The 23,385-nt window shown below is 41.3% G+C and overlaps 3 protein-coding genes across 3 annotated transcripts; 1 reads left to right on the top strand and 2 right to left on the bottom strand.

Moving 5' to 3' along the window:
* Nucleotides 1-2,236: 2,236 nt before the first annotated feature.
* trmt11 (tRNA methyltransferase 11 homolog) lies at nt 2,237-14,012 on the bottom strand. Its single transcript, XM_069656665.1, has 13 exons — nt 13,929-14,012; nt 13,255-13,320; nt 12,980-13,053; nt 12,766-12,847; nt 12,560-12,652; nt 12,317-12,451; nt 12,078-12,234; nt 11,909-11,989; nt 11,600-11,764; nt 11,426-11,498; nt 11,160-11,294; nt 5,695-5,815; nt 2,237-2,566 (listed from the first exon to the last, which is right to left on the bottom strand). The coding sequence occupies exons 1-13, from the start codon at nt 14,004-14,006 to the stop codon at nt 2,426-2,428; spliced, it is 1,401 nt and encodes a 466-aa protein (XP_069512766.1). The 5' UTR covers nt 14,007-14,012; the 3' UTR covers nt 2,237-2,425.
* Nucleotides 14,013-15,105: 1,093 nt separating this feature from the next.
* Nucleotides 15,106-15,624, top strand: LOC138583719 (actin-binding Rho-activating protein). The gene has a single exon (XM_069655680.1). The coding sequence runs from the start codon at nt 15,106-15,108 to the stop codon at nt 15,622-15,624; it is 519 nt and encodes a 172-aa protein (XP_069511781.1).
* A 911-nt stretch (nt 15,625-16,535) lies between these two features.
* hint3 (histidine triad nucleotide binding protein 3) lies at nt 16,536-20,504 on the bottom strand. The gene is made up of 5 exons (XM_069656658.1): nt 20,339-20,504; nt 19,595-19,712; nt 19,285-19,354; nt 18,623-18,749; nt 16,536-17,643 (listed from the first exon to the last, which is right to left on the bottom strand). The coding sequence occupies exons 1-5, from the start codon at nt 20,480-20,482 to the stop codon at nt 17,596-17,598; spliced, it is 507 nt and encodes a 168-aa protein (XP_069512759.1). The 5' UTR covers nt 20,483-20,504; the 3' UTR covers nt 16,536-17,595.
* Between the last annotated feature and the right edge of the window lie 2,881 nt (nt 20,505-23,385).

Here is a 23,385-nt window from a genome sequence, read left to right as displayed (position 1 = left end):
ACCACTATAAAAGTCATCCCAGGTCAGCCTGATACTACGAAGCTAGTTTTTACACATAAACATTAAGGCAATGCACACTTGCATACTTATTATATTATTATTTACATACCAGCAGGTACTTTAGACTTTAACCTACAGAAGAGTACGTATCCCTGAATGAAAAAAAAACCCTTACACAAACTACACTACATATTATTATTATTGTATTCCTGCTTTATCAAATAAACTTACCATTATTTAGACTTTTGTCTTTTTAAACTTAAAGCTACTGTGAGGAACTTTCATTCTGTTGTCGATCCTGCCGACATCTGTGGAGGAAAGTGGTACCGCTTATCTCTTTGCTGATCCTGTCCTGTATATGTGCACGTAGAACTAAAAATCTGCTCTTGCCTATTTTAACAGTAAAACGTATCACTTACTGTGAATCTTGTGAGCAGAAAACAAACACCTGCCTTATATTGTGTAGGTCCCCCTTTTGCCACCAAAACAGCCCTGACCCGTCGAGGCATGGACTCCAGTAGACCTCTGAAGGTGTGTTGAAGTATCTGGTACCAAGACGTTAGCAGCAGATCCTTCAAGTCCTGTAAGTTGCGAGGTGCGAATACGAGCATGTTTATAGAAAAATAAAGTAACAAGGCTGCTGCTCGAGTAGATGCGCAAGTTTGAACTGGTCTATTTATTTAATACTTAATCACAATTTAATCATTTATATTAATTTAGGAGCAATCCAGCGGGAGAAAAAAACAAACATGGAAGCAGTTAAAAATAAAATACCAGAACATCATTCAAAGGTGCGGCTCAGGCGGAACAGGCTCATGGCTGAACCTCACTTCAACTAATGAAATATCATTTAGTGGCTGTTTTAATGTGCATTAGCTTTATCCCTAACATGATGCTGACTTCACATACATTATAATTTATGTTGATTAAACTGAATGTGTTAGTTTAAAAAAAAAAAATCCAATAACTTACGGCGTCTTATTTGAGTGCTCTCGGCAGTGGTGGTGGAAAATCTAAAAATGATGACTTTGACACAGATTTGTCTTTTGATTTTTTATCATAATTATAAAAGACTTTTGCAAAGGGGTCAGAGCAGCACAGAGACACAACGTTTATTTTTTAAATTTGTAACTGCTCAAACACACGCGTGAGACGGGCTGAATGAATGAGGAAGTCGAATGAGGGTTTTATATTCTAGAGAGAGGAGACGGAGCGAAACTCAGGAGTTTCCTGAAGAAAACCTGCTTCCGACCAGGTTAGGTTCACAGACACAGTTACCATAGTAACCAACTCAGAGTAAAAGTTACCTCTCTTTCTGAAATGGCAACCCCAAGGTTTCCCTCATTTTAGGGTTAACAAATCCGGGGTTTTCACTAAACCCACTTTCCGAAATGGACCCCTGGGGAATTTGGAGGCCAAGTCAACACCTTGAACTCATTGTGTTCCTCAAACCATTCCTGAACCATTTCTGCAGTATGGCAGGGCGCATTATCCTGCTGAAAGAAGCCACTGCCATTAGGGAACACTGTTTCCATGAAAGGGGTGAACTTGGTCTGCACCAATGTTTAGGTAGGTGGTACGTGACAAAGTAACATCACCTGAATGGCAGGACCCAAGGTTTCCCAGCAGAACATTGCCCAAAGCATCACACTGCCCCTGACTGGTGTGTGGCTACGCACCTCCATTCGCAACAAACTGCGATGCACTGTGTGTTCTGACACCTTTCTATCAGAACCAGCATCAATTTTCATCAAATTAAGCTACAGTAGCTCTTCTGTTGGATCGGACCACACGGGCCAGCCTTCGCTCCCCACGTGCATCAATGAGCCTTGGCCGCCCATGACCCTGTCGCATGTTCACGGGTTTTCCTTCCATGTACCACTTTTTGTAGGTGCTGACCACTGCAGACCGGGAACACCCCACAAGAGCTGCAGTTTGATGTTCTGACCCAGTCGTCGAGCCATCACAATTTGGCCTGTGTCAAAGTCGATCACATCCTCACGCTTACGCTCGCTTACGCTCCTTCTGGTCTGGTTGCTGTAAATCACCTTGATTTTGTCTCGTTTGCTTTTGAAGGTCATATTGAGGCATCAATATTTACTTCTGTTTCATAACCAGAGTTTTAAGGATTTTTGTTATATTATTGAGACATAAAAATTATGGAAAATTCCACATATTTGTAAAGAGGTTTATGTCGTAGCTCTCATGTAAGAACAACTCTATTTTATCCATTTATTTGAATTGTATTAAGTACAGGCATAAAATACTGATTATTAAAATAGTGAAAAAGCTTTAAAAAAAACAAAACACATTATAACAAATAAGGTATCAGTTTGTTTCCTTTTTGAGTCCACTGACAACCATGTCCTGATTGTTGTGTCATCTTGTCAATTAACTTTTTAAAGACAGTCTTCAGTGTATTCACTCACTCTCCACTGAGATCAGATCTGTCGTCCTCTTTGCTGCACCTCTTGTTTAAGCCACTGAAATACTTCTCTCTGAAGGCGTTGTGTCCCTGGTAGGGGCTGAAGTGCAGGTCTGCCAGATGAGCCAGGCTGTCCAGTTCCTGTAAACACACAAAGGTAGAGGTTATTAAACTGAAACTTATTCAACCTGACTGCATTAAAGTGCATTTTTCCCCAATTACAACAAACAAATACAACTTTTTACAGCTTTTAGAAACACATGCCATAGCGTACTACTTACTGTAATACAGGTAAGTATTATACATTTTCCATTTAATGAAACAACTCCCATTCTACATCCCTGTAATGTCACTTTCCCATGTTTACACGTCGGAAACAGGACTGTATATGAACTGTTAGGAATCCTATAGTTAAACAGTTTGTGTTGGCTGTAGGATGCTGCTGGAGGTCGACGCAGGGATGAGAGCAGGAAGAGAGATGCTGGGAAGAGGAATAATGAGGTGAGTGAAGTAGGAAGTGATGACTCCGGTGCTCGGCCTGTAGTTTGTCAGTAACACCTCTCCTCTGCTTACTGATGCTGCCAAGCAACCTGGAAACAGTTTCCATGACCAGGCTGAGGGAAAATAATCATGACTGACTAAATAAGCATGATCCAAAATTAATAAGGAGAAGGGGACGAAACAGCAAGTGAAAACAGAGGTTATGACAACTCAGCCTACGCCAACAATCATACAGGTGCAGGGCAGCAGGGATTTAGTGTTACATTGGATTAAAAAGAATTTATGTCCAACAATCACATCATGTTACAGAACATAAATAAGACATCTATGGGTTTCAGAGACTTTTCTGCACTAGTTCAACACAATAAGCAATTAGGTATAGGCATACAGACAAATAAAGCAGTGAAACCTGGTGGTTTTAGTTCAGTGGTTCCCAACCTTTTTGACTACACGGACCAGACAGTAGTTAATACGGGACGATCTGACTAGAGGGAGAGACAGTGCAGGTCAGAGAGAGATGATCCAGAGTGTGATCTACAAGCTGTTGAGCAGAATTTATAACAATGTGATCCCGCAGTGAGCAGTTTATAATCATGCAGCGCAGTGAGGACACCGATCTGTGTGTGGTTCTCATGCTCTGCCCCTGACTTAATAGGGTCGCGATCGCTCCCGTATTTCCATGAACAACCTTTATAAAGAGTAAAATACGTCTCCACCACACGCTGTGAATGAGATGAGCAGGAGGTGATCCACGCGTAGTTGATCACAGTTATCATGAGCGCGGGGAGGAGACGGACGGTAGATATCAGACACAGATCTGTGTGTGTTTTGATGCTCTGTAGCCTACCTAACCTATCGTCTGTCATGCTGTCCATATGCTGTGTAGTTCATATATTCCACTGATAAACACAGAGCTGTCGTGTCAAACAAAGTTTAATTTCACATCATGGCATGCGACGCCAGGGTTGCCAGGTCCGTGGTTTTCCTGCTGAATTGGGCGGCCAGGTACTAAACGACCCAAGGCCCGGTACCGGTCCACGGCCCGGGGGTTGGGAAACCCTGGTTTAGTACACACAGGTGTGCATGTAGGCCTCTTTGGAAAGAGAAAACTGCGATCTGCGATAAATAGCAGTCAGATCAGATCAACATGTGTGTGCGTGTCATTCAGGGCTCTTTATGGGAACAATTTGGGGTTTTGAAGCAGAATAGATGTCAGATCCAAAGATGGATTGTTTTCCATATGACGTGTGATTAAGCCTTTCAGGGTTTCAAGTATAAAAGAAATGAGCCAATCACAGCCAGATGGAGAGGATTTACCCCAGACAGGCAAACACAGCATCACATCCACTGGGATGACTAAAACACATACACATATGCACATCCTACATACATGAACATGACACATAGTTATGTGGTTACGCATACACAAACATTTCTGTGAACTCCACTTGAAAGAACAGTCAGGCACACACATGCTCTCGCTTTACATGAGCTAAGTCATATCTGTGATGCTGTTCATGCTCACACATACAAAACCAGAGAACAAACTGCTCACAAAGGTCGGTAATGTTTTCATGTATCACTCTGCAACCACGATGCATGACTTAAAACTAGAGCTGGCATTAAGTAAGCTTTAAGTAATACATTTAAATGTATGCTTTAGGATGTTAAGCCATGAATTTGCTTTAACTTGGCTAGTTGCAGTATTGAGGCAGCACTGATTCCCTGAGTAGTTATAGTATCGCAGGAGTTCTCGAATATCAACATGTCCTGTCTCTATTGAAAGTACTGGCAGTGGTTTGTTTTTGCAGCGCCCGACCTTGAGCTAACTGCTGTTGGCATGTTTTTGCTAATAGATCAGAAGTCAGACAACATATACTTAAATCCTGCAAATATAACTTGTTTTTCGCAACTATTTTTACACACTTTTAACAGCAATTTTGGTGTGCATTTGTGATTTGAAATACAAATTTGACTGACAGTGGCTTTTTCCTGGGGAGAATTGCGCCTTTAAGTTATTTTGAGTCAGAATGCAATTCTTGGAGAAAGTTGTACAAACAGCTCGTGGTTACGCCCATTCTACATTCCTACAACACCCAGCGTACATAGCACCCCTCCCTCTGACAGGAACGGCCCAGCGAGACACGCTGCAGTGAAATATTACCGTTTCGCTGCAGACAATGGCTCAGAGCGGTACAGCATCCGAAATACGACGCGGATATACCGGTGGATGGTCTAAAAATCTTCAGGTCTGCCGTCTACATTTCAAACCTGACGATTTTGAACGAGACATGACATCAGAGGCGGGCGTCCTAGATTGAGGAAGTGTAGTTTAGCGAGATCCCTGGAGGTTTTCCAGGGCCCATTGGAGAAGCCGACAGCGTTGTCCAAAGGCACAGAGCGAACCATGATAGGACTGAGGTGGAAATCGGCGAACTGGCCCTTTAAGCATCCACATGTCCTCCAACCCTTACAAGCTCCATGCAAACTAGGGTGGTAAAACTTCTATTTCTTCACTGCCTTTTTCATTTTGTCAATATGAGTCAGAAAATAGTTTAGTAGCAGTATTTTAACACCACAGAGCCAAAGGTGACTTATATTCATTCATTGCTCTTCTATCCATCCGACACTCAGAAACCAAATCAGTTGTAAGATATCTGGTTTACTAATAGATTACAGATTATATAGTATTTGGAATAATTTTTTTGTATAACTTCTCACGTCACTGACTGGCATTTTTGTTCTAAAGCAAACACATATGAACTCACCTCAGGCTCCTTGATCTTCTCCATGGCGATGAGGCGTCGAGAGGTGTGGCTGGACAGCGTCTGCTCACAGTTACTGATGAGCCGCAGACATGGATGAAGAGGAACCATCTCCTCACAGTACCTGAGAAGGACACACACACACACAGTTACAGTTAAACATGAGTCTCTCAAAAAGTAACGAGCAGAGAGACAGAAACTTACTTCACCCTGGCATCATACATTTTGGTTGTACACACCTGAAGAGCTACACTTTCAAAATATTTGACAAGGCAGGACTCCAAAAAGTAGATCTATGAAATAATATAGTTTGTAGTGTTAGTCACATTAAACCAATATTATTTGAAAATAATAAACATAGATGGACTGAAGTGGTTTTGTGAACGTACAGTCTGATCGAGCAGGTTTCCCACCCAGAGCACTTTAACACCCATAACCCCCATAATCCTTCTTGTAAGTCCATGAGGAGTGGGCAGCTTTTGGTGCATGACACATTGAAAAATAAACAACTACTAGAAATACATTTGAACATGGCCGGCTAATCCTTTTGTGTGAGGATGAAGGTGGAAAAAGTGACCTGACAGGTTGACTGCTGCCTCTGTCATCAGCAGCCAGGCCAGGTTAGGGCCTATTAACAGCAGATGACGGATGTGTTTATATATTTGTGTCAGTGGTGATTTCTGCTGACCACCATCACAGTAACAACAGCCCTGACTCGAAGCCAGATCACTGTTTGTCTGCCCTGTTGCCATGGCCACATGTGGGCCTCTGAGGTAACAGGATGTTATGTCATCACAGGAGAGCCGTACCTGTGGGGCCGTATATTATTGGTTTGACTGTATGACTTCATTATGGAAACAGGCCTAATTTGTGTCACACTAATATACTGTATTAAATTACAACTCCTAATAAGGATAATAATGCTTGAGTTTTATGTCATTTGGAGACCTTTTGGGCACCACAGGCTAATGTGTGACAACGACCTTTACATAAGCAGTGTAATTAAATATACGGTGTTCAGTATCTCAAAGATCTCAGTTTCGTTCTCTTTGGCGGCACATCTGGTGATAAACGGCAATAGCGGGAGCACACTTCCAAGATATCCGGACAGTGTTGCATGTGTGACGTCCGTTTGTAACTCTTGATTTTCCTCGCTGACGGTCGCTTTCCTTTTTAGACTGTTTGCTTCATCTGGGCGTCCAATTTTTTTCTTTTTCTTTGTATTTTCACTTATTTTTGAAGTTGTATCTGTAGTCATCGATCTTTTCTTTGTTTGTTCAGCCATAGTAGATTACTGTTTACTCGCAACACTTGCAGAGACCTGAAAAGCAGCCGCTTAGCTCCGCCTACCCTCTCTGGCAGACCAACCACTGCTGGGTGAATCCATAATAATACTATATACTGCAAATGCAAAGGCTTTCATCAGTGGGCCATAGGCTTAAGCACCTGTGTTACCTCATTCTGCGATATATAGTGACAGACATTTATTTAAATGAAAATCTTCGAGATTATCACTTTAAACCACTATGAAGATACAATAAAATACATATCCCATAATATATCAATACACAAATTCCATACACCAACACTAGTACGGAATGTAAAATACAATAAGCTTAAATTAAATACAGCTTTTACTCTTTGTAGGGAAAGATTTTATACCTGGGATTTATTTTATCACCGTTGGTAATGTGTTCCAGCGATAAAGGACATCCGCACAGACTTCCTTTTCAGTGCGCTGGTCAGCGTTTACAGTCTGACTAGCAACTTGAGAAGCGAGAACTGAGTTGGAGTTAAGATACGATGTCTATAAGCGTGGATTGTAAGCTGCACTCAAAGTAAGATGCCTGTTTATGAGATGTAAAAACACTAAATCATCGTCAGATGACAGCAGATGACAGTGTTTCGGGATTCATTAGTCGACTGTTTTCTGCCTCTTTTGCTTCACACAGACTGTTTTCCTTCACACAACCAAAGCCCGCTGAAACACTAGTGGGTGGTCCTTCTCGGACTGCAAACAAAAATCGGAACACTACTGATGCCCAAATATCGTGTCACTTGCCAACTGACCCTACATTCATATTCATATTCATATTCTGTTTATAGACCTCACAGAGGTCAATCTCAGATCCCATCGGCTATAGTCTGACGACGACATAGCCTCTAGGGACGGTGAACATGCCGGGCGTGTAGCTGCCGGTTAGCGCTAAACGACTTCCTTTTCCGCGTGCTGCATCGTTTACAGAAAGAGAAACCGTTTTTCTTGTGATTTACTTTAATTAACGGGTCTTAACTTCGCTGAACGAAGGTCGGATCGATCTGATGCATTCGTGGAAGTCGAAAACCTGCTAAATTACAGACACATCTGAGGCTGGCTGGAGTTAATTGTAACACTTTAAATTATTTATTGAAAACCAGCCAATCAATGCATGTGATGTTACCCAAACTCTGCTGCCTGTGGCGGACAGTGGCCTCTTGTAAACTAGCCAGTACCACGAAATGAGAGATTATGCAAAATGTCGTGAAAAGAACACTCAAATAAAGAGTTATGAGCTCAAAAAGAAAACAGTGCTCATTTACGCTCAGTGACACACGTATCACTTTACCTCTGACAATACACACACTTTATTTCTTTGCTGCTCTTGTTTATGCTGTAATTAGGTCCCTTTATGGCTGCGATGACGGATTTTCCATCATCTGTCTTGATACTTTTTCTTCCTTCATTTATTTTTTAAAGTTGAGAAAGGGAAGAGAGTTTAAGGGGTCTGACCTGGTCTAGACGCCGTCTTCTGCTGACAGGACTTTGTGTCACCTGTCATCACGCACACACACACAAACACACACAGCTTCCCTGTTCTCATGAAGCAGGCAGACGCACACAATCCCCAGTGTTTCTACCACAGACACGGACGCCGATACAGACGTATGTGGGGGTGACAGAAACACGATATCTCCCCCGTAGAGCCCCACATTAGGCCCAGGAGACAGGCGAGGTCTGGGCTTACACACATGTGATTGTACACAGAAACACACGCACACACAGGTCAGACTGCAGAGACAGATAGTTCACATATCTGACTCGCCTGGCCTCAGACGTTTATTTTGGCTCTGCGCTCTGACAGGCACAGAGTCAGGCTCTGGTAGATGAGTAGCAAAGACAAATGTGTGAACATGATGACACACATGTATGCATGGCTCCATACACTGGACCACACACATACATGCCTATGTACTGCACACACACACACACACACAGAGGACAAACCGACAGGGAAATAAGCTAAGTTCCAAAGGTTTGGACTTGTGCATGCTCCTTTTTTTCTCACGCACACGCACACACGCACACACACACACACACACACACACACACACACACACTGAAGACCAGGATTATCTCATCTCCTCCCTGCTCTTATAATCAGTGACCAGAGGGAGTGCCGGCCCTGCAGGGGGTTTGATTTCCCTAACGTCTGCTGCCACCACTCTCTGTTGTGGTTCACACCTTTACAGTCAAACACCTGCACCTAAAGTCAGCGTTTCTTTTCTGCTAATGCACACAACATTCAACAATGCACAACTTTGTTTCAGAAGAGCCTTCTTCTAGGGACAAGGTATAAAGGAGTTGTTAGTTGTGGTTTTCTGTAAACCACATCAACACACCTGCTGCTACTACTCAGTACAAACACAGTCATTCATACAGGTGGTGGATGTTTTATAGGAGCGGGAATGGAAAAGTGCTGCCGGGACAAGCTGGAAGGTAGAAACCCAAAGTGGGAAAGTCCTTTGTGTGCCAGTTTACTGGACACAAACTGATGGAGATACAAACACTGCAGAGAGGTTTAAAAGCATTAAGCAGCTCATTAAGTCATAAAACTGATTAATTAACAGTTATTCATTATGTAACATTTATACTTCCCTAAATCAATTAACAAAGCCAATTTTAATCATTACATACGGTAATTAGATTGTACAACATGTAAGACTTTAAACTTTATTAACGTGCTTCTTTGCTTCTTATTATTTAGTTACGAATAGTTATGTTAGTTATGAATAACTTCAGGCAACAATAAGTTGAAGTGTTATTTGATGTTCTTAAGACAATGCATATTGTGCAGTTCTGGTGAATGGTACGAGTTTGCCCCCTGCTGATAGAAAAGCAGCACTTCAGCAAAAAGTTATATTTCACCCCTGCCTATGACGACACTAAAATGGTAAATGGACTGTACTTATATTGTGCTTTTCTAGTCTTCCGACCACTCAAAGCGCTTTTACACTACATGTCACATTCATGCATTCACACACTCATTCACACACTGATGGCAATGACCTAAGTGCCACTCTCCAATCAGGATCAATGCATTCATACACTGAAGGCTATGCCTTCGGGACCAATTTGGGGTTCACTAGGAACTTTAAGCAGCAACGGTTGAAGGGATGGCTACGGTGTTGGAAAAAAAACGTCCACTTTGTGCACCTGTCGTTACAGCCCAGCTGTCTACTACAGGAGAAAGACTGGTTTATCGTAGTCAGTAGTACAACATCAGAGTGTAAGCAGGTAACTATATATTTTTTATCGTATTAGAAACTGTTATTTAGTTTATATTCAATTCTACCTTTAGTAGCTGTATGGATGGTTATGGTTTAGTTTACTTAGAACTTTTACTAGGTTAGGGGGGGAAGAGCTGGGTCCTACGGCCCATTGTGTGGTTGGCCCAGACTTCCTCACTCCTTTTGTTCTTTTTGGCCGGACCTCCAGACTCCCATAGTTTTGGTAATTATCAAAGTATTGTTTCTTCGTAAATAAAAACTCCTTATCTTTTTGAAACTTGTACTCGGTTATGGTGTCCTTCTTCATGTGTTACTGGCCACATGGTGAGCCATACATTTCCTTTGTTGTGGCCGTAACAGTATATTTGTTATATTGTTTGTTACAGAAATGTCATCTGATGCCAGCAGCGGTCAGATTTTCGCAAGAAGCAGAAGTAGCAGTTGTTAGAAATCGTTGCTTAGTGACATTAGATTTCTACCACTACGGCAACACGTTGGAATGTTTCACGGGCGCTTTAGCCGTCCCTCAGCCGTCGCTGCTTAAAGTCTCTAGTGTCTTGCCCAAGGACACTTCGACATGTGACTCTAGCAGTCAGGGATCGAACCCTCCAACCTTCCGAGTGAGAGACAACCGACTCTACCACTGAGCCACAGCCGTCCCTATAAAACCATTATAAAAATATAAATCTCCCTACACCAAAGCAAGTTTTATAATGTCCACAAAAACAAAACATTAGTCACAGAACGAGTTTTACAGTTTAAATGACTTAAGTGCTTTGAGGATCTGCATGATACTGCGAGAGACAAAAGTTTCTATTGACGCAGGCTGTTTGAAAGTGTGACTGTAGCAGCAGGATAATCGCTCCAATGACCTTTATATCATCAGCTAATTACTACATAGAAAAAGTCTGAATACTCACTCTGGTCTGTAGACAGGCAGCCAATAGACGAGCCTCCCGCCCATGACGAGGTGGTGGGCAGAGAAGCGTAACAGATCAATGAAGATGTCACTCAGGTGGTACGCCTGTGAGACGGGGACGTGAGACTCTACGAAGCTGAGGAAGAATAAAAAAAAATGTTTAGACCAGTGCAACAAAATAAAACATTTGATATAACAAACTAAGGCAACATAAGTGAGAACAAAAAATGTTTGATTCAGGTCCATTAAGTCGTCAGGTGAACATACATGCCATCATGGGGTTTGGTAATGTCTTTGTGGGAGCCTGTTCTCCTTGTGGACTCTCGGATCCCGTACGGAGCTGCCGTCAAAAGAAAAACAAAACATTTTTCACATTATTTTCCCACTCAGCATGCCAGAAGTGTTAACAGTGGTCTGTTCAGAATAAACTTTAGGACCTACGATCAGTTATGATGGCATCAAACAGAGCAGCCTCCCTCCACACAGGCTTGGACGCATCAGACACCATCACATCTACATACATCTTCTCTGTCCCGTACTGCCGCAGGTTGGCTCGGATATTCTCATCAGGTCCTCGCCACTTCTGGTTTTTACGACTCGACCTTCCTGGAAGACGGAGGCAAAGTCTGGATACCTGAAGCAATACCTGCATGCTTGTATTTAACATAGAACACTAAAAGTATACCATAAAGCCACTCTATAATAGGTGACAGTTGATTTACTGCATAACTCTGAGCAGACAAGACTTACCTCTGCCATGAATGGTGTTGTAATCAATATCTGTTCCACAGACATAGGCTCCAAACTGAGAACAAGCCACCAACAGGCTCCCTAACAAACAGAGACAAAGAACTGAGACCCTTTATTGACACAGAGTGTGTTGCTGTCCAAAGATGCATATGCGTGAGGATTATCTTACCTGTGCCAACAAATGGATCAAAGACGAGGTCATTCTCTTTGACCTTAGCGTGGTTGGCCATAATGAATGAGAGCCCAGCATCCATACTGGTGTTCCCTATGAAGTGTCTGTTCTTCACACTGTGCGAGCGAATCAGTTCACGTTGTCCATCTGCTATCTGGTGAAAGACAGTAAAAGGATGAAAGGTGAATAGTTGCTGATCAACTCTTCTTTGTCAAAACTAAACAAATGTATCTCACCCATCGGCCAAAATAGATGTAGTCTGGATGCTCGGGGATGTTGTTGGGGTCTGTGCCGTAATCTTCCAACAAACAAAAGATGTGTTCAGGGCTCTTCAGGCTCACTGCGCCCTCAAACGGGAGATACTCCAAAGCCTGGAGAGAGGATAAAGATAACCTGATGAGATGCAGACAGGCATTCAAAGATGCACATGCACTGCACACATTCTTTGTTTTCACATGCACCCATTCAATCATACTCACATCAATCCTTTTGATTCTGTCTGAAAACTCCAGAGTCTTGTTGAAAGTGTAGACATTGATCCTGTAAGTTGAGTCTTTTTGCATAAACGGTGACTGTAGGAAAACGAAGAAACAGAAACGTAATATATTAGTTTTGACGCTATGTTCAATATGAAAGTTTGAAAAAGTGATAACAGGATAGAAGCATAAGCCTTAGCATCACAAACCATGTTCTCTGACGGGTAGTTCAGGAGGGATGTTTTGAGCTCACTGTGTGTTTGTCCGTGGCCCCAAAGTTCAAAAGCAGACCTGCAAAAATAATGTTGCATGAACTAGAGCTCCATCTCAGCATTTATGGCATTTAGTGCAGCATTTCAAGGCCATTTCACCACTACACGTGAAGGGCCATCACTCACCTGCCCACCAAACTAAAACACTTACTTTGCACAAACAGATCTGCCCATGATGCTGCGGACATCCTGCTCAGACAAGCCATCCAGACACCAAAAAGGAGACTGGAGAGAGAAGAGGCAAGAAGAAAGGTTATTCTGGGGAAATGGCGTCTACAGGACACAAAACTTTCTGATGTGACAATATCATTAAAAAAAAATTTAAAAAGCCATCAATAAACAATCATCATCATAGCCAGTCAACTCATTAGAAACAGTTCAAAAACCAAGGACAAGAAATAAAATTGCTATAATTGACTTGCAGACCTTTTCTTTGAAGTTTACACTTGCATGAAAGGGTTTTCCTCTCAGAGCCAGCAAAGCCTTAATCTCCTGCAAGAATGAGAACAGAAATCACAAATACTGATGCTATACAATCTACCTACAGGAAGAGTAAATTGATAAAGTAGCAGTGTAATATTCCACTTACACACTTTAAGGATTTATGGGAGCCAGATTAAAAAGAAATTGAAATTTATCACAGCAGAAGCTTAAATATTTCTTCCTGCACATCAAACAAACACATCAACTTAACTTGTTGTTTTTTTTACAAGTTTGCACAATAAGTCTATTGTGTACTGTATATTTAAATCGTGCTCACTTGTTCAGTTGTGGTTACATGTAAATAGATCCAGTTCATATAGTTGAATTTAAAGATTGGTTTACAATTCTGATATAGCAGGCTAGGGATCAATGCAAGTGTAAACTGTAAGTTTATCACATGATTATAAAGTTCTCAGTGGTGGAAAAACAATAATCTAAAGCTTCTCACACCGCTACAGTAAAAGATAAGTGTCTATTTACAGTTTGGATTAGCAATTAGCTAGCTTGCTAGCTTTAGGTGGCCAAGTTCTGCTCACTTCAAGAACAATTTAACTTAAACAATAGCAATAACTATAAGAGATAAAAAGTAACCGAATATATTAATTAATATATGTTACCGGTAACCTGAAGTCCAAATTATCTTGGGCAAGGTGTAGCAGATACTGTAGGCATGATCGACTGTTGGTGGTCGCCATTTTGTTGCGGATTCAAAACAGGTCCGACTAGAAACAGGGCTCTAAAGCAAAGTACCGCCCTGGGGCGAAATTCCCATAAATGGAAAAGAATGAGGTCTCGTCTTGATTTTATTTCAACTACTTGAAATTTAATTGGGTTTTATTTGTAGTGGGGTTTTTTGTGTGCGTATTTTTTATGTCCAAAAGCTACCGTTAAGGTTTTTAGTATCATTTGTCATAATGTTAGTTATGTTTATTAGTACATAGAGTGTATTTTGTGGTATGTATTTTTATGTTTGCGGGTTTAACAAGGTATTAACAAGTCACCTGTGAGCAACTTTTTTTTTTATGTATGTCTAACTATTTGCACTCGCGTTCCTGTTCTCTTTAATCGATAAACTCCGCTCCCCCCTCTTGTAATCTGCTTTACTTCAGAGACACCCTGTCACTCTCACTGATCAGTGATTGGCTGACCGGATCTCCTCTAACAGGCCACTGGCCGGGACAGATGTCAATCACAAGGGTTTTGCCTCAGGACAGCAAAGCACCCGCACTCCTGCTGCAGTCAGCAGAGCTGCTGTATTGTTAAGTGTATATAGTTACTGTTTAACTACACAGTTTATTTTCACTATGGCTACAATGAAACATTATTCCAGGTGAGGAGAGGATCGAGGCAGTGTGTGACATGTAAGTTGGATCCTGTTTGATCATTATTTGCTTCAAAATCTGAAAGGTTGTAAAGACTCATTTACAAAGCTGGTTATTAGGTATTGACTTTGTAAATTTTTTCACTTGTAGTCTTTAGATGTAAGGAAAATTAGTTGTTCAGATTATTGCTTTAAACTTCTTAGCATCACTGAACTCTGAGTCGTCTGTTGCAAAGATTCATATAGGCCTACACATCTGGACAACTGAATCACAAAACACATATGTAAGTAACATGACAACAACAATTAGCTGAAATATAACATTTATCTTGAAATCCAAAGTTCTTTTTAGAATTTGTTTTATAATAAAGCAATAAAAACAGTGAAGAGCTATTATTCAGTGAACAGATTACCCTCCTGCATGCAAACATGATGCATAAAGCTATTCTACCGTCTCCTCAGCAGAGCCAGAGATGGGGACAAACAGCCAGAGCTCCACCATCCTGAATTCTGATGATGACATCCCCGCTCCTGCTCACTTAAGCGATGACACCGCAGCGTGTTTCGTCTCTGTGAAAGGCTTAAAGGAGAACTGGCAGAAGTGGTCCCATGAGCACCAGGAGTACCAGAAGCACAACCCCTTCAGTAACAACACCAGGCCCAGTGTGGAAGTCCCTCAGAGGGGGCAGGACGACTACGGGAGGCCCCTGCAGGGCTCCATGACCGAGCAGCGGGGGAAAGACGCTCACACGCACATCTGCAGAGAAGTTCAGGAGCTGTGTGAGGTGATAAAGAACATTGGAGAGCCCAGAGACAGTGATGGGGAGGTGATCGCTGTCAGATTTGGGAAACTGTTTGAGCATTATGTGACAATCTCTAACAAGCTGGTGGGGGTTCTTCTGCGAGCGAGGAAGCAGAAGCTGGTGGACTTTGAGGGGGAGATGCTGTGGCAGGGGAAGGATGATCATGTAGTTATCACTCTGTTGCAGTGATCAGAAATGATTACTGTTTATGCCTTGATTCATGTTACGTGAAGTAGAGAGATACGTCTTTGCAGTAATGAAAGAAGTCATCAGCACTCGAAAAAGACCAATTTAAACTTAAATGGTGCGAAATATTGGTCTCAAGTTCACACTTAATGACAGAGATATTACAGATATAATGTATATTTATTCAAGGGGGGTTCAGCCTAGTATAAAAAGGTGATAGGGTGCTTTTCCGAAAATAGAATATTTGCCCCATTTACCTCTTTTTACACACTCAACGAGTGTTGCTGCTTCCCTGATCTAAAAATCAGTATTCAGATCTGCGCTGAATTGATCCCTTTCATTATATTTCCTCTGATAGCATTTTAATGTGGGGAAAGTGCAGGAGTGAGCTGCTGAGATGAAGTCAGAGTGGTTAATGACACTGAAACAAAGCCAAAGAGAACATGAGGCTGCCTGTGACAGAGGATACACTGCTATAGGATGAACTTGATCGGACTTGGCCCGGGTGCTTCAGAGCATGTATTTATTACAAGTGTGCTTTGTTATGTAGCCAACCTGATTATAGTTTGATACTTTTGTATGCCTGTGCCACACTGAGATGAGATGTATGACCTAACAATGCTGCTTTAATGGAGCCAAAATGACATAATCTATGCACTGACAGATACACGCCACACTATCTGCTACTATTAAAAATAATGGCCTTGCATATTCATGATAATTTTATATTGCATAAGGTAGCAGTAGAATGATCAATGTGCAAATACTGCTTTTGGTATTTTAATAAAGAAAGAACAACAGCATCCTGTCTGTTATTAAAGGTACTTTGTGAACTGTAAGCACTGACTGGTGTAGTTAAACTAATGAGGGAGAGTGTAAACGGATCTCTACACGTGACATCACTGCAAACACACTGAGAAGCAGCAATACATTATTTATTCTAAATTACACTCATTCATAAAGTGCATACACTTTGGTACAGTACATACAGTATGATTTCCTTTGCTTACATTCCTTTACATACAGTAATATAGCTAAACATATGTATATGTGTTCACTTCACACACTTACCACAATCTTACAGGCAATCAAATATAAATTAGCATATGTTAAAAGATTCCCAAACATATTTCAGTGCTTGTTGAGACCAGTGAGCGTACTTCACAGTTTCAGAGGATGACTTAGTTTCTGTCCCTGTAAAGGAGCTCTGTTAATAGTTAATGAGGATGTTACTCTGTGCTATGAGGATGTCAGATAAGCCACCAACTGCCCATCAGTGAAGAGACTGAACATGAAGTAACTGAGGAACTTTGTGTACACAGCCTATCAATATAACATGTCAATATATGAATTAGTCAAATTACTTATTTTGCAGCGGTTTTGATTCATTTCAGCAATACATGCATAAAAAAAACTGCGAAGCATAAAGTCAGTGTTGCATGTAAAGAAATAAAACAGTTTGGGAATTGTAGACAGATGATACAAGTCATCTGGACACATCGATTGTTCTTCTCAGCTCACCTGAATATTCAGTAAAAAGAAAGAATGCCTTCAACCATTTTCTTCGGTGATTAACATCACACTGTATGCGACGGTACCTGGTCCATAAAGTAAATACATATTGTGTTATGGCACAATAAAGAACATTTAGTCACCTTCTCCTGTAAAACTAAAAAAGAAAAGTTTACTTCGGATGTTTGAACAACTGTGACACATATCTTAAGTAAGAAGAAAAATATTTGGCTTCATTCAAACTTTCATTTCGCCTCCAGTCTGAACCATTTGATACCAAATATTAAAAGCTAAGTGGTCTCGTTATACAAAAAAGTCCCTGGTTTGAAATACTGCCATTAGCTCCGGCCAAATAGACGGCAACTTAATGAGTCACATCCAACATGACAGCTGAGAGAAGGTGGATGTTTCAGTCCTTTCATCACAATCAGGTACTGTAAGAACTGGATTCAAAGCAGGTGCTCAGTTGGTCTCTCCTTTAGAGTTGAGGAGTTCAATCAGCTGATCTGCCTGCAAGACATTAACAGATGTGGAGAGACAAAAGTCAGACTGAGAGTGCTCCTGCTTGACCTTAAACTCTATCTGGATGAACAAAGGATGGTGTCACCGCAGGGTTAGTGTCACTAAAAGAATCAGTGAGCTAATTTAGAGTCTTAAGTGTACTAACCTGAAGTCAGCCACTGTTATTATTCCAGATTTTACGGACTCAAGAATACTGTTAAACTGAAAATCTTGAAGTTCTCAATTTCGTTCTCTTTGGCGATAAAAGTCAATTGTGGGAGCACACGTCCCAGATAACCAGACGTCCACGGTTGGCTCCGGTTGTAACTCTTGATTTTCCTCGCTGACGGTCGCTTTCCTTTTTAGACTGTTTTCCTTCATCTGAGCGTCGAGTTTGTTTCTTTTTCTTTGTTTTTTCACTTATTTTTGAAGTTGTATCTGTAGTCATCGACCTTTCTTTGTTTGTTCAGCCATAGTACATTACTGTTTACTCGCAACGCTTGCAGAGACTGGAAAAGCAGCCACTTAGCTGACGCGCTACTAACTGGGCGCCGCTTGTGATTTTTTCTGCGAAAGTCGCCACAGACACTCAGTCCATACTAATACAATATACTGCAAATGCAAAAGCTTGTGTTACCTCATTCGGCGATAGATAGCGACTTAACAGACATTTATTTAAATGAAAGTCTTCGAGATTATCACTAATATAGTGGTAAAGAGGTCTAGAACTAATAATAACAGAAAAAGAGATGAAATGTGGAAGAACAGTAAAAGTCGGTGGTCTCCACACTGGTAAACCACGCAGCCAGCATGGATTTAATATCGTATTGTAACGTAGGAATACACTTGCTGCATTTCCAATTCTACGTTGTAAATCACTCGGATGGTGCCACAAACTTTCAATTTAAAAGTACTGAATTTATTTTTCCCTAATCTTTAAACTATGTACAATTGTATCGTTTTAACAAACAGTAAAGAGGGGACTTACTGTGATAAACCAATAGGAGTTAAGTCTGTAGAAGAGGCGGGACATGAAGCCCATTTGACTGGCAGGTGCCAGAACATGAAGGTGTAGGTGTGTGACGGAACAGAATGGAGGCCAATGAAAGCCAAACCTGCAGACATGAGGATAAGAAAAAAAGGTGTTTACTGGAAGGAGCCTGCTGCTCTACGGGAAGGATTTGACTCAGTGCCTTTCCCCTCATTGTTACATCAACATGGCAGCAGATATATTACCAAAGCTAAAGAAGTTAATCAGTTACATGACAGTTGAAAATATTATCTGTTGCTGTTTACATTAGATTACGTACTATTGTTGACTTGGTATATACAGTTCATTGTTTACTCTGAATTTAAGTAGATAATGTGGTGATAACTCTATCTCTACCTGGCATCACTGAGGAGTGTTTGCTCGTGTTTCTGTCTAGACAGGCATGGTGTTGATTATTAGTATTGATTGTCATCAGAGAGGCAGTTCACCTCAAAGTGATGGGTCAGTCTCTATGTGTAAACATAAAACTGAACTGACCCTTGACCTGGGGTTAATGACATCATGTGACTAAAGCTGCTTCCTTTGTAATAGTTGACAATGTATCACTTACTACTAACCCTCAGTGTGAAGGGGAAAATGTACCAGTGAAAGTCACCCACCTGACATCACTGAGGTCTGTTATGTTGTTTTTCTGGAGGATCTCCTTTCCTGTCTCTACCATCAGCTTCACTGGGTATGACAAAAAAAACACATGTTTCTTTTCAAACATTATACAACTTGCAATCACATAAACAACTAAGCCTTAAAAAACTAGCATCATTATTTCTTCTGCAGCTCCATTCTTAGTAAACATAAGTTACAAGTTCCAGTCCACATGATAAGTTTGCATAAGAGTAAAACTACATTTAGTAGTAGTTTGACATTTATTTCCACAAGCATCAGTAATAAGACATGTATTCCTAAACTTACCTAAAGGCACATGTTCTTTGCTGAGTGATTTACAGTTCCCAACATGTTTGGATGGGACGACCAGGTAATGGTGAGGAGCTCCAGGTTTGATGTCTCTGAAACATGAGATCTCCTCATCCTGTAGCAGACCAAAAAAAAGAATAAATCAGAGAAGACAAATGAATCATCAGCTTTAGGAGTTACAAGACAAGACAGTGTGGACAATAATGGGGGAGTGTTTAAAATGTTCGTTTTTATTGTTTTTTACACCCAATTTATTCACCTGTTTGCAGGCTGTTTTCAGCTCTTTAACACCTCTTTTACAGCTGCAACCTGCAGTAAGAGTGTGTTTCGCGCAAAACAGAAGTAGCTTAATTTATGCAAGGTCCTTGATATGAAATAAAGTTAAACAAATACAAGTAACGGGACCAAACTAGCACATGCCTGTGCAGGGTGGACACAATATAATACACAATACATGCGTACAACAACCCCATGTGATGAAGCACAGCAAGCAATACAACACTGTAACGTTAGGTAACCAACACTATAAACTGTCACTAAATAGGTCAAATGAAATAGGGTAGTTAAATTATTACACAATTTACTTAGTGTAAAGAAAATGTACCATTATCTTTGCCTTTACAGAGCCAGTATTTGTTCCAGAGGTAATTATGCTGCATACACACATCTGTTTACAAAAGCAACAGGCTAACGCTAGCTAGCTCGGCAATCAACATTATTTAATTTTGACAATATTCTCACACTGTGAAGAAGCTCCGTGCCCATTTCATTGTTTACAATCTTGCAGAAAATACACTTCTTCTCATATCCTTCAGCTGCCACGCTGCTAGTTTTGGAGATATCAACCTGGGCAGGTTGTGTAACGTTAGCCTCGACGCCTGCCATTGTTTAACAATGATCTGTCAAAATCAAGACCTGCATAGTCGATCTCAGAGATCATCGAGCTGTCAAGGGGAAACTGTTGATGTCGATACGTTACAACTGTAAGGGAAGAAAACTGCCATCAGAGGGCGAAGAGGTTCAACATTACCTATTATAATAATTTACTAACTAAGTATGTTTTCTATTGCCCTGTTCTGGCAAAAGGGTTCCTCTTGTATTAAGCTTATTATTAGTGTGCTCCATGAAAACACCAGGTTTTCTCATAACTTTCAACATGAAGTTCTTAAGTAGGCTATTAAATTTGTTGGATGCATCACCGATGACAACGGGGAGGGGCACAGAGGACTGATAGAGAGCCTCCAGCAACCAACAACCACCTGAAGCTCAACATCAGGAGGAACAGGAGGTCCCCTGCCCCAGTCATCATCCAGGGAGAGAAAATGGTGATGGTGGACTCAAACAAGTACCTTGGGGTCCAAATCAACAATAAACTGGTCCGGTCTCACAACACTGATGCCCTCTTCAGGAAGGGACAGAGCAGGCTGTTCTTCCTGAGGAGCCTCAGATCCCTTCAGTGTTTGCAGCAGGCTCCTGAAGACCTTCTACCAGTCTGTAGTGGCCAGCACACTGTTCTTTGCTGTGGTTTGCTGGTGGTGTGGCAACAAGGCTGGCGAGGCCAACAGACTCAACAAGCTGGTGAGGAAGGCCCGCTCTGTGGTTGGGCTTGAACTGGACACTCTGGAGTCAGTGGCTGAGAGGAGGATGAAGGACTAAATTAAAGCCATCTTGGACAACCCCTCTCACCCTCTCCATGATGAGCTGTGGCAGATGGGCAGCACATTCAGCCAGCGCCTCATCCCACCCAGGTGCAGAGCTGAGCGCTTCAGGCGCTCCTTTGTGCCCACTGCCATCAGACTGTACAACAGCAGTGGAAGCCATGGACTGTCATCATGCTGAACTCTAGTACAGGACTCTCATCACTCCCACCTCATTGACTCTGTTGTTCTGATTTACTTAAATACTTGCATATACTGCTCTATCTATCAGGTGGCTATCGCTTCATTTACTGTACTGTACTTACTACTAACCTCCATATTTTACTGCACTGCATTTTATACTATTATTATAATATAGTGTATTATATTGTAGTATTCTATATGCTCATAATGTACATGATTACGATATTGTTACCATACCATACTGCATTCTATATTATATTACACTATACTATATTATACTATATAATTGCAATTTTTTATCATTATATTACTTGTGCTCTTTTATACTGCAACTTATATTGTACCTTATCATGAACGTTCGACCTCATACCATACTGTATTACCTCATCCTGCATACCATGTCACTTGATCCCATAACTGCCACTTTAACTTGTCACTTACTCCTACTTGTATAACAGCTGTATATACCTTGTATTTTTATTTTTTATTTATTTAATCTATTCTTTTTTTTATTCTGTATTTACTGACTTGCTATTTCATCTTTGTACTGCTGCAACACCTGAGTTTCCCCCTGGGGATCAATAAAGGATTATCTTATCTTATTTAAATTCACCTTCCTAATTCAAAATTTCCGTTACAGCTAAAGGACCTCATTTCAACCCAAGCTAACTCTAGCAAGGAGTATTGGACTTATTTGAAAATAATGTTTTAGGCTTCTCTGTTGATCCAATATTGTAAACAGGAAATGACACAGCACTTACAGACTCTGGTTGCATGAGGGACAGGGGTCAAAAATAAAAATAGGCAGCATGCGGTTGGGAACAGCGCACAGAACCTTTTCTTGCATCATGGGCAGCCTGTTGGGCTCTGAATCATGTTTTGTTCCACTGGAAAAGCACCCCCTAGTTAAGATTTCCCCCTCTAACCCACCCACTGTTACTTTTTTTTACCTCTTTCTGTTTCCTGTACCACTGTGTTGTTCTGATATTTCCTGAAAACAAAAATAGAACGTCTACATACTTTCCAAACCTTGGTCATTGATTTGAAGAGACACCTTCCTCCACATATCCTCAAAATTATATAACAACACAACAAATGAAACTGAGCAGGAGTATTCTGCTGTCTAATATATGTTCTTTACAAGTTCTTTTCTCATTTTCATGTTGTTTTTTGTGTCTTACTAATGTAATTCACAACTAAACTAGAAAAACAAACAAACATCCATCCATTATCTATACCGCTTATCCTGTTCAGGGTCGCGGGGGGCTGGAGCCTATCCCAGCTGTCATTGGGCGAAGGGTGGGGTACACCCTGGACTGGTCACCAGTCAATCACAGGGCCAACACATAGAGACAGAGAACCTTTCGCACTCACACCCACACCTATGGGCAATTTAGTGTCACCAATAAACCTTACAAGCATGTCTTTGGACTGTGGGAGGAAGCCGGAGACCCCAGAGGGAACCCACGCATGCACAAGGAGAGAACATGCAAACTCCACACAGAAAGGCCAACTTTGCCCAAACCGGGGTTTGAACCAGTGACCTTATAGCTGTGAGGCAAACAATGTGGTTTGAAAAGACACACTTAATAATGGCGTCTCACTTAAACTGAGCACTGTGACTTTTGATCAGTGCTGCCACCTCAAACATTGGCTCTGAGGCCCTCAGGCCCTTGGCTCGTTTAGCAGGCCACCCATGCCTGCAGTGTCTCCAGGTGTCCTCTTGGCAAGCTTGTCTGAAAGACTGTAGTGACTGAAAACTACTCTTCCTCTCACTTTTGCTGTAATGGATGAATGAAAAGTGACATGAAACAAAAAAAAAAAGCTATTTTGTTGCTTTCTCTTAATATTTCTGTTGAGCGTTTTGGTTTGGAAGACCAAGTGCAGCCATTGGACGGAATTGGACTCTGCGTACGGTGTCCTGTAGGGATTGAGGTGACTAGACAT

This window comes from Semicossyphus pulcher, unplaced genomic scaffold (genome assembly GCF_022749685.1).
Source record: "Semicossyphus pulcher isolate SPU_LCO1_2020_fin unplaced genomic scaffold, fSemPul1.0.p SCAF_9, whole genome shotgun sequence".
In the NCBI taxonomy this organism is placed as follows: domain Eukaryota; kingdom Metazoa; phylum Chordata; class Actinopteri; order Labriformes; family Labridae; genus Semicossyphus; species Semicossyphus pulcher.
This window is presented reverse-complemented; position numbering and strand designations above follow the sequence as displayed.

Bases quoted from the DNA above. Each gene is read 5' to 3' on its own strand.
- trmt11 (XM_069656665.1), bottom strand. From the start codon at position 14,006: ATGGCGACCACCAACAGTCGATCATGCCTACAGTATCTGCTACACCTT. The intron at 13,321-13,928 runs GTAACATATATT...TCATTCTTGCAG, and splicing joins ATTTGGACTTCAGGTTACCG to GAGATTAAGGCTTTGCTGGC. The intron at 12,452-12,559 runs GTGAGTATGATT...TCCTCTCTCCAG, and splicing joins ACAGAATCAAAAGGATTGAT to GCTTTGGAGTATCTCCCGTT.
- LOC138583719 (XM_069655680.1), top strand. From the start codon at position 15,106: ATGGGGACAAACAGCCAGAGCTCCACCATCCTGAATTCTGATGATGAC.
- hint3 (XM_069656658.1), bottom strand. From the start codon at position 20,482: ATGGCAGGCGTCGAGGCTAACGTTACACAACCTGCCCAGGTTGATATC. The intron at 18,750-19,284 runs GTGGGTGACTTT...TCATGTCTGCAG, and splicing joins ACAGACCTCAGTGATGTCAG to GTTTGGCTTTCATTGGCCTC. The intron at 17,644-18,622 runs GTAAGTCCCCTC...AATGTCTTGCAG, and splicing joins ACTCCTATTGGTTTATCACA to GCAGATCAGCTGATTGAACT.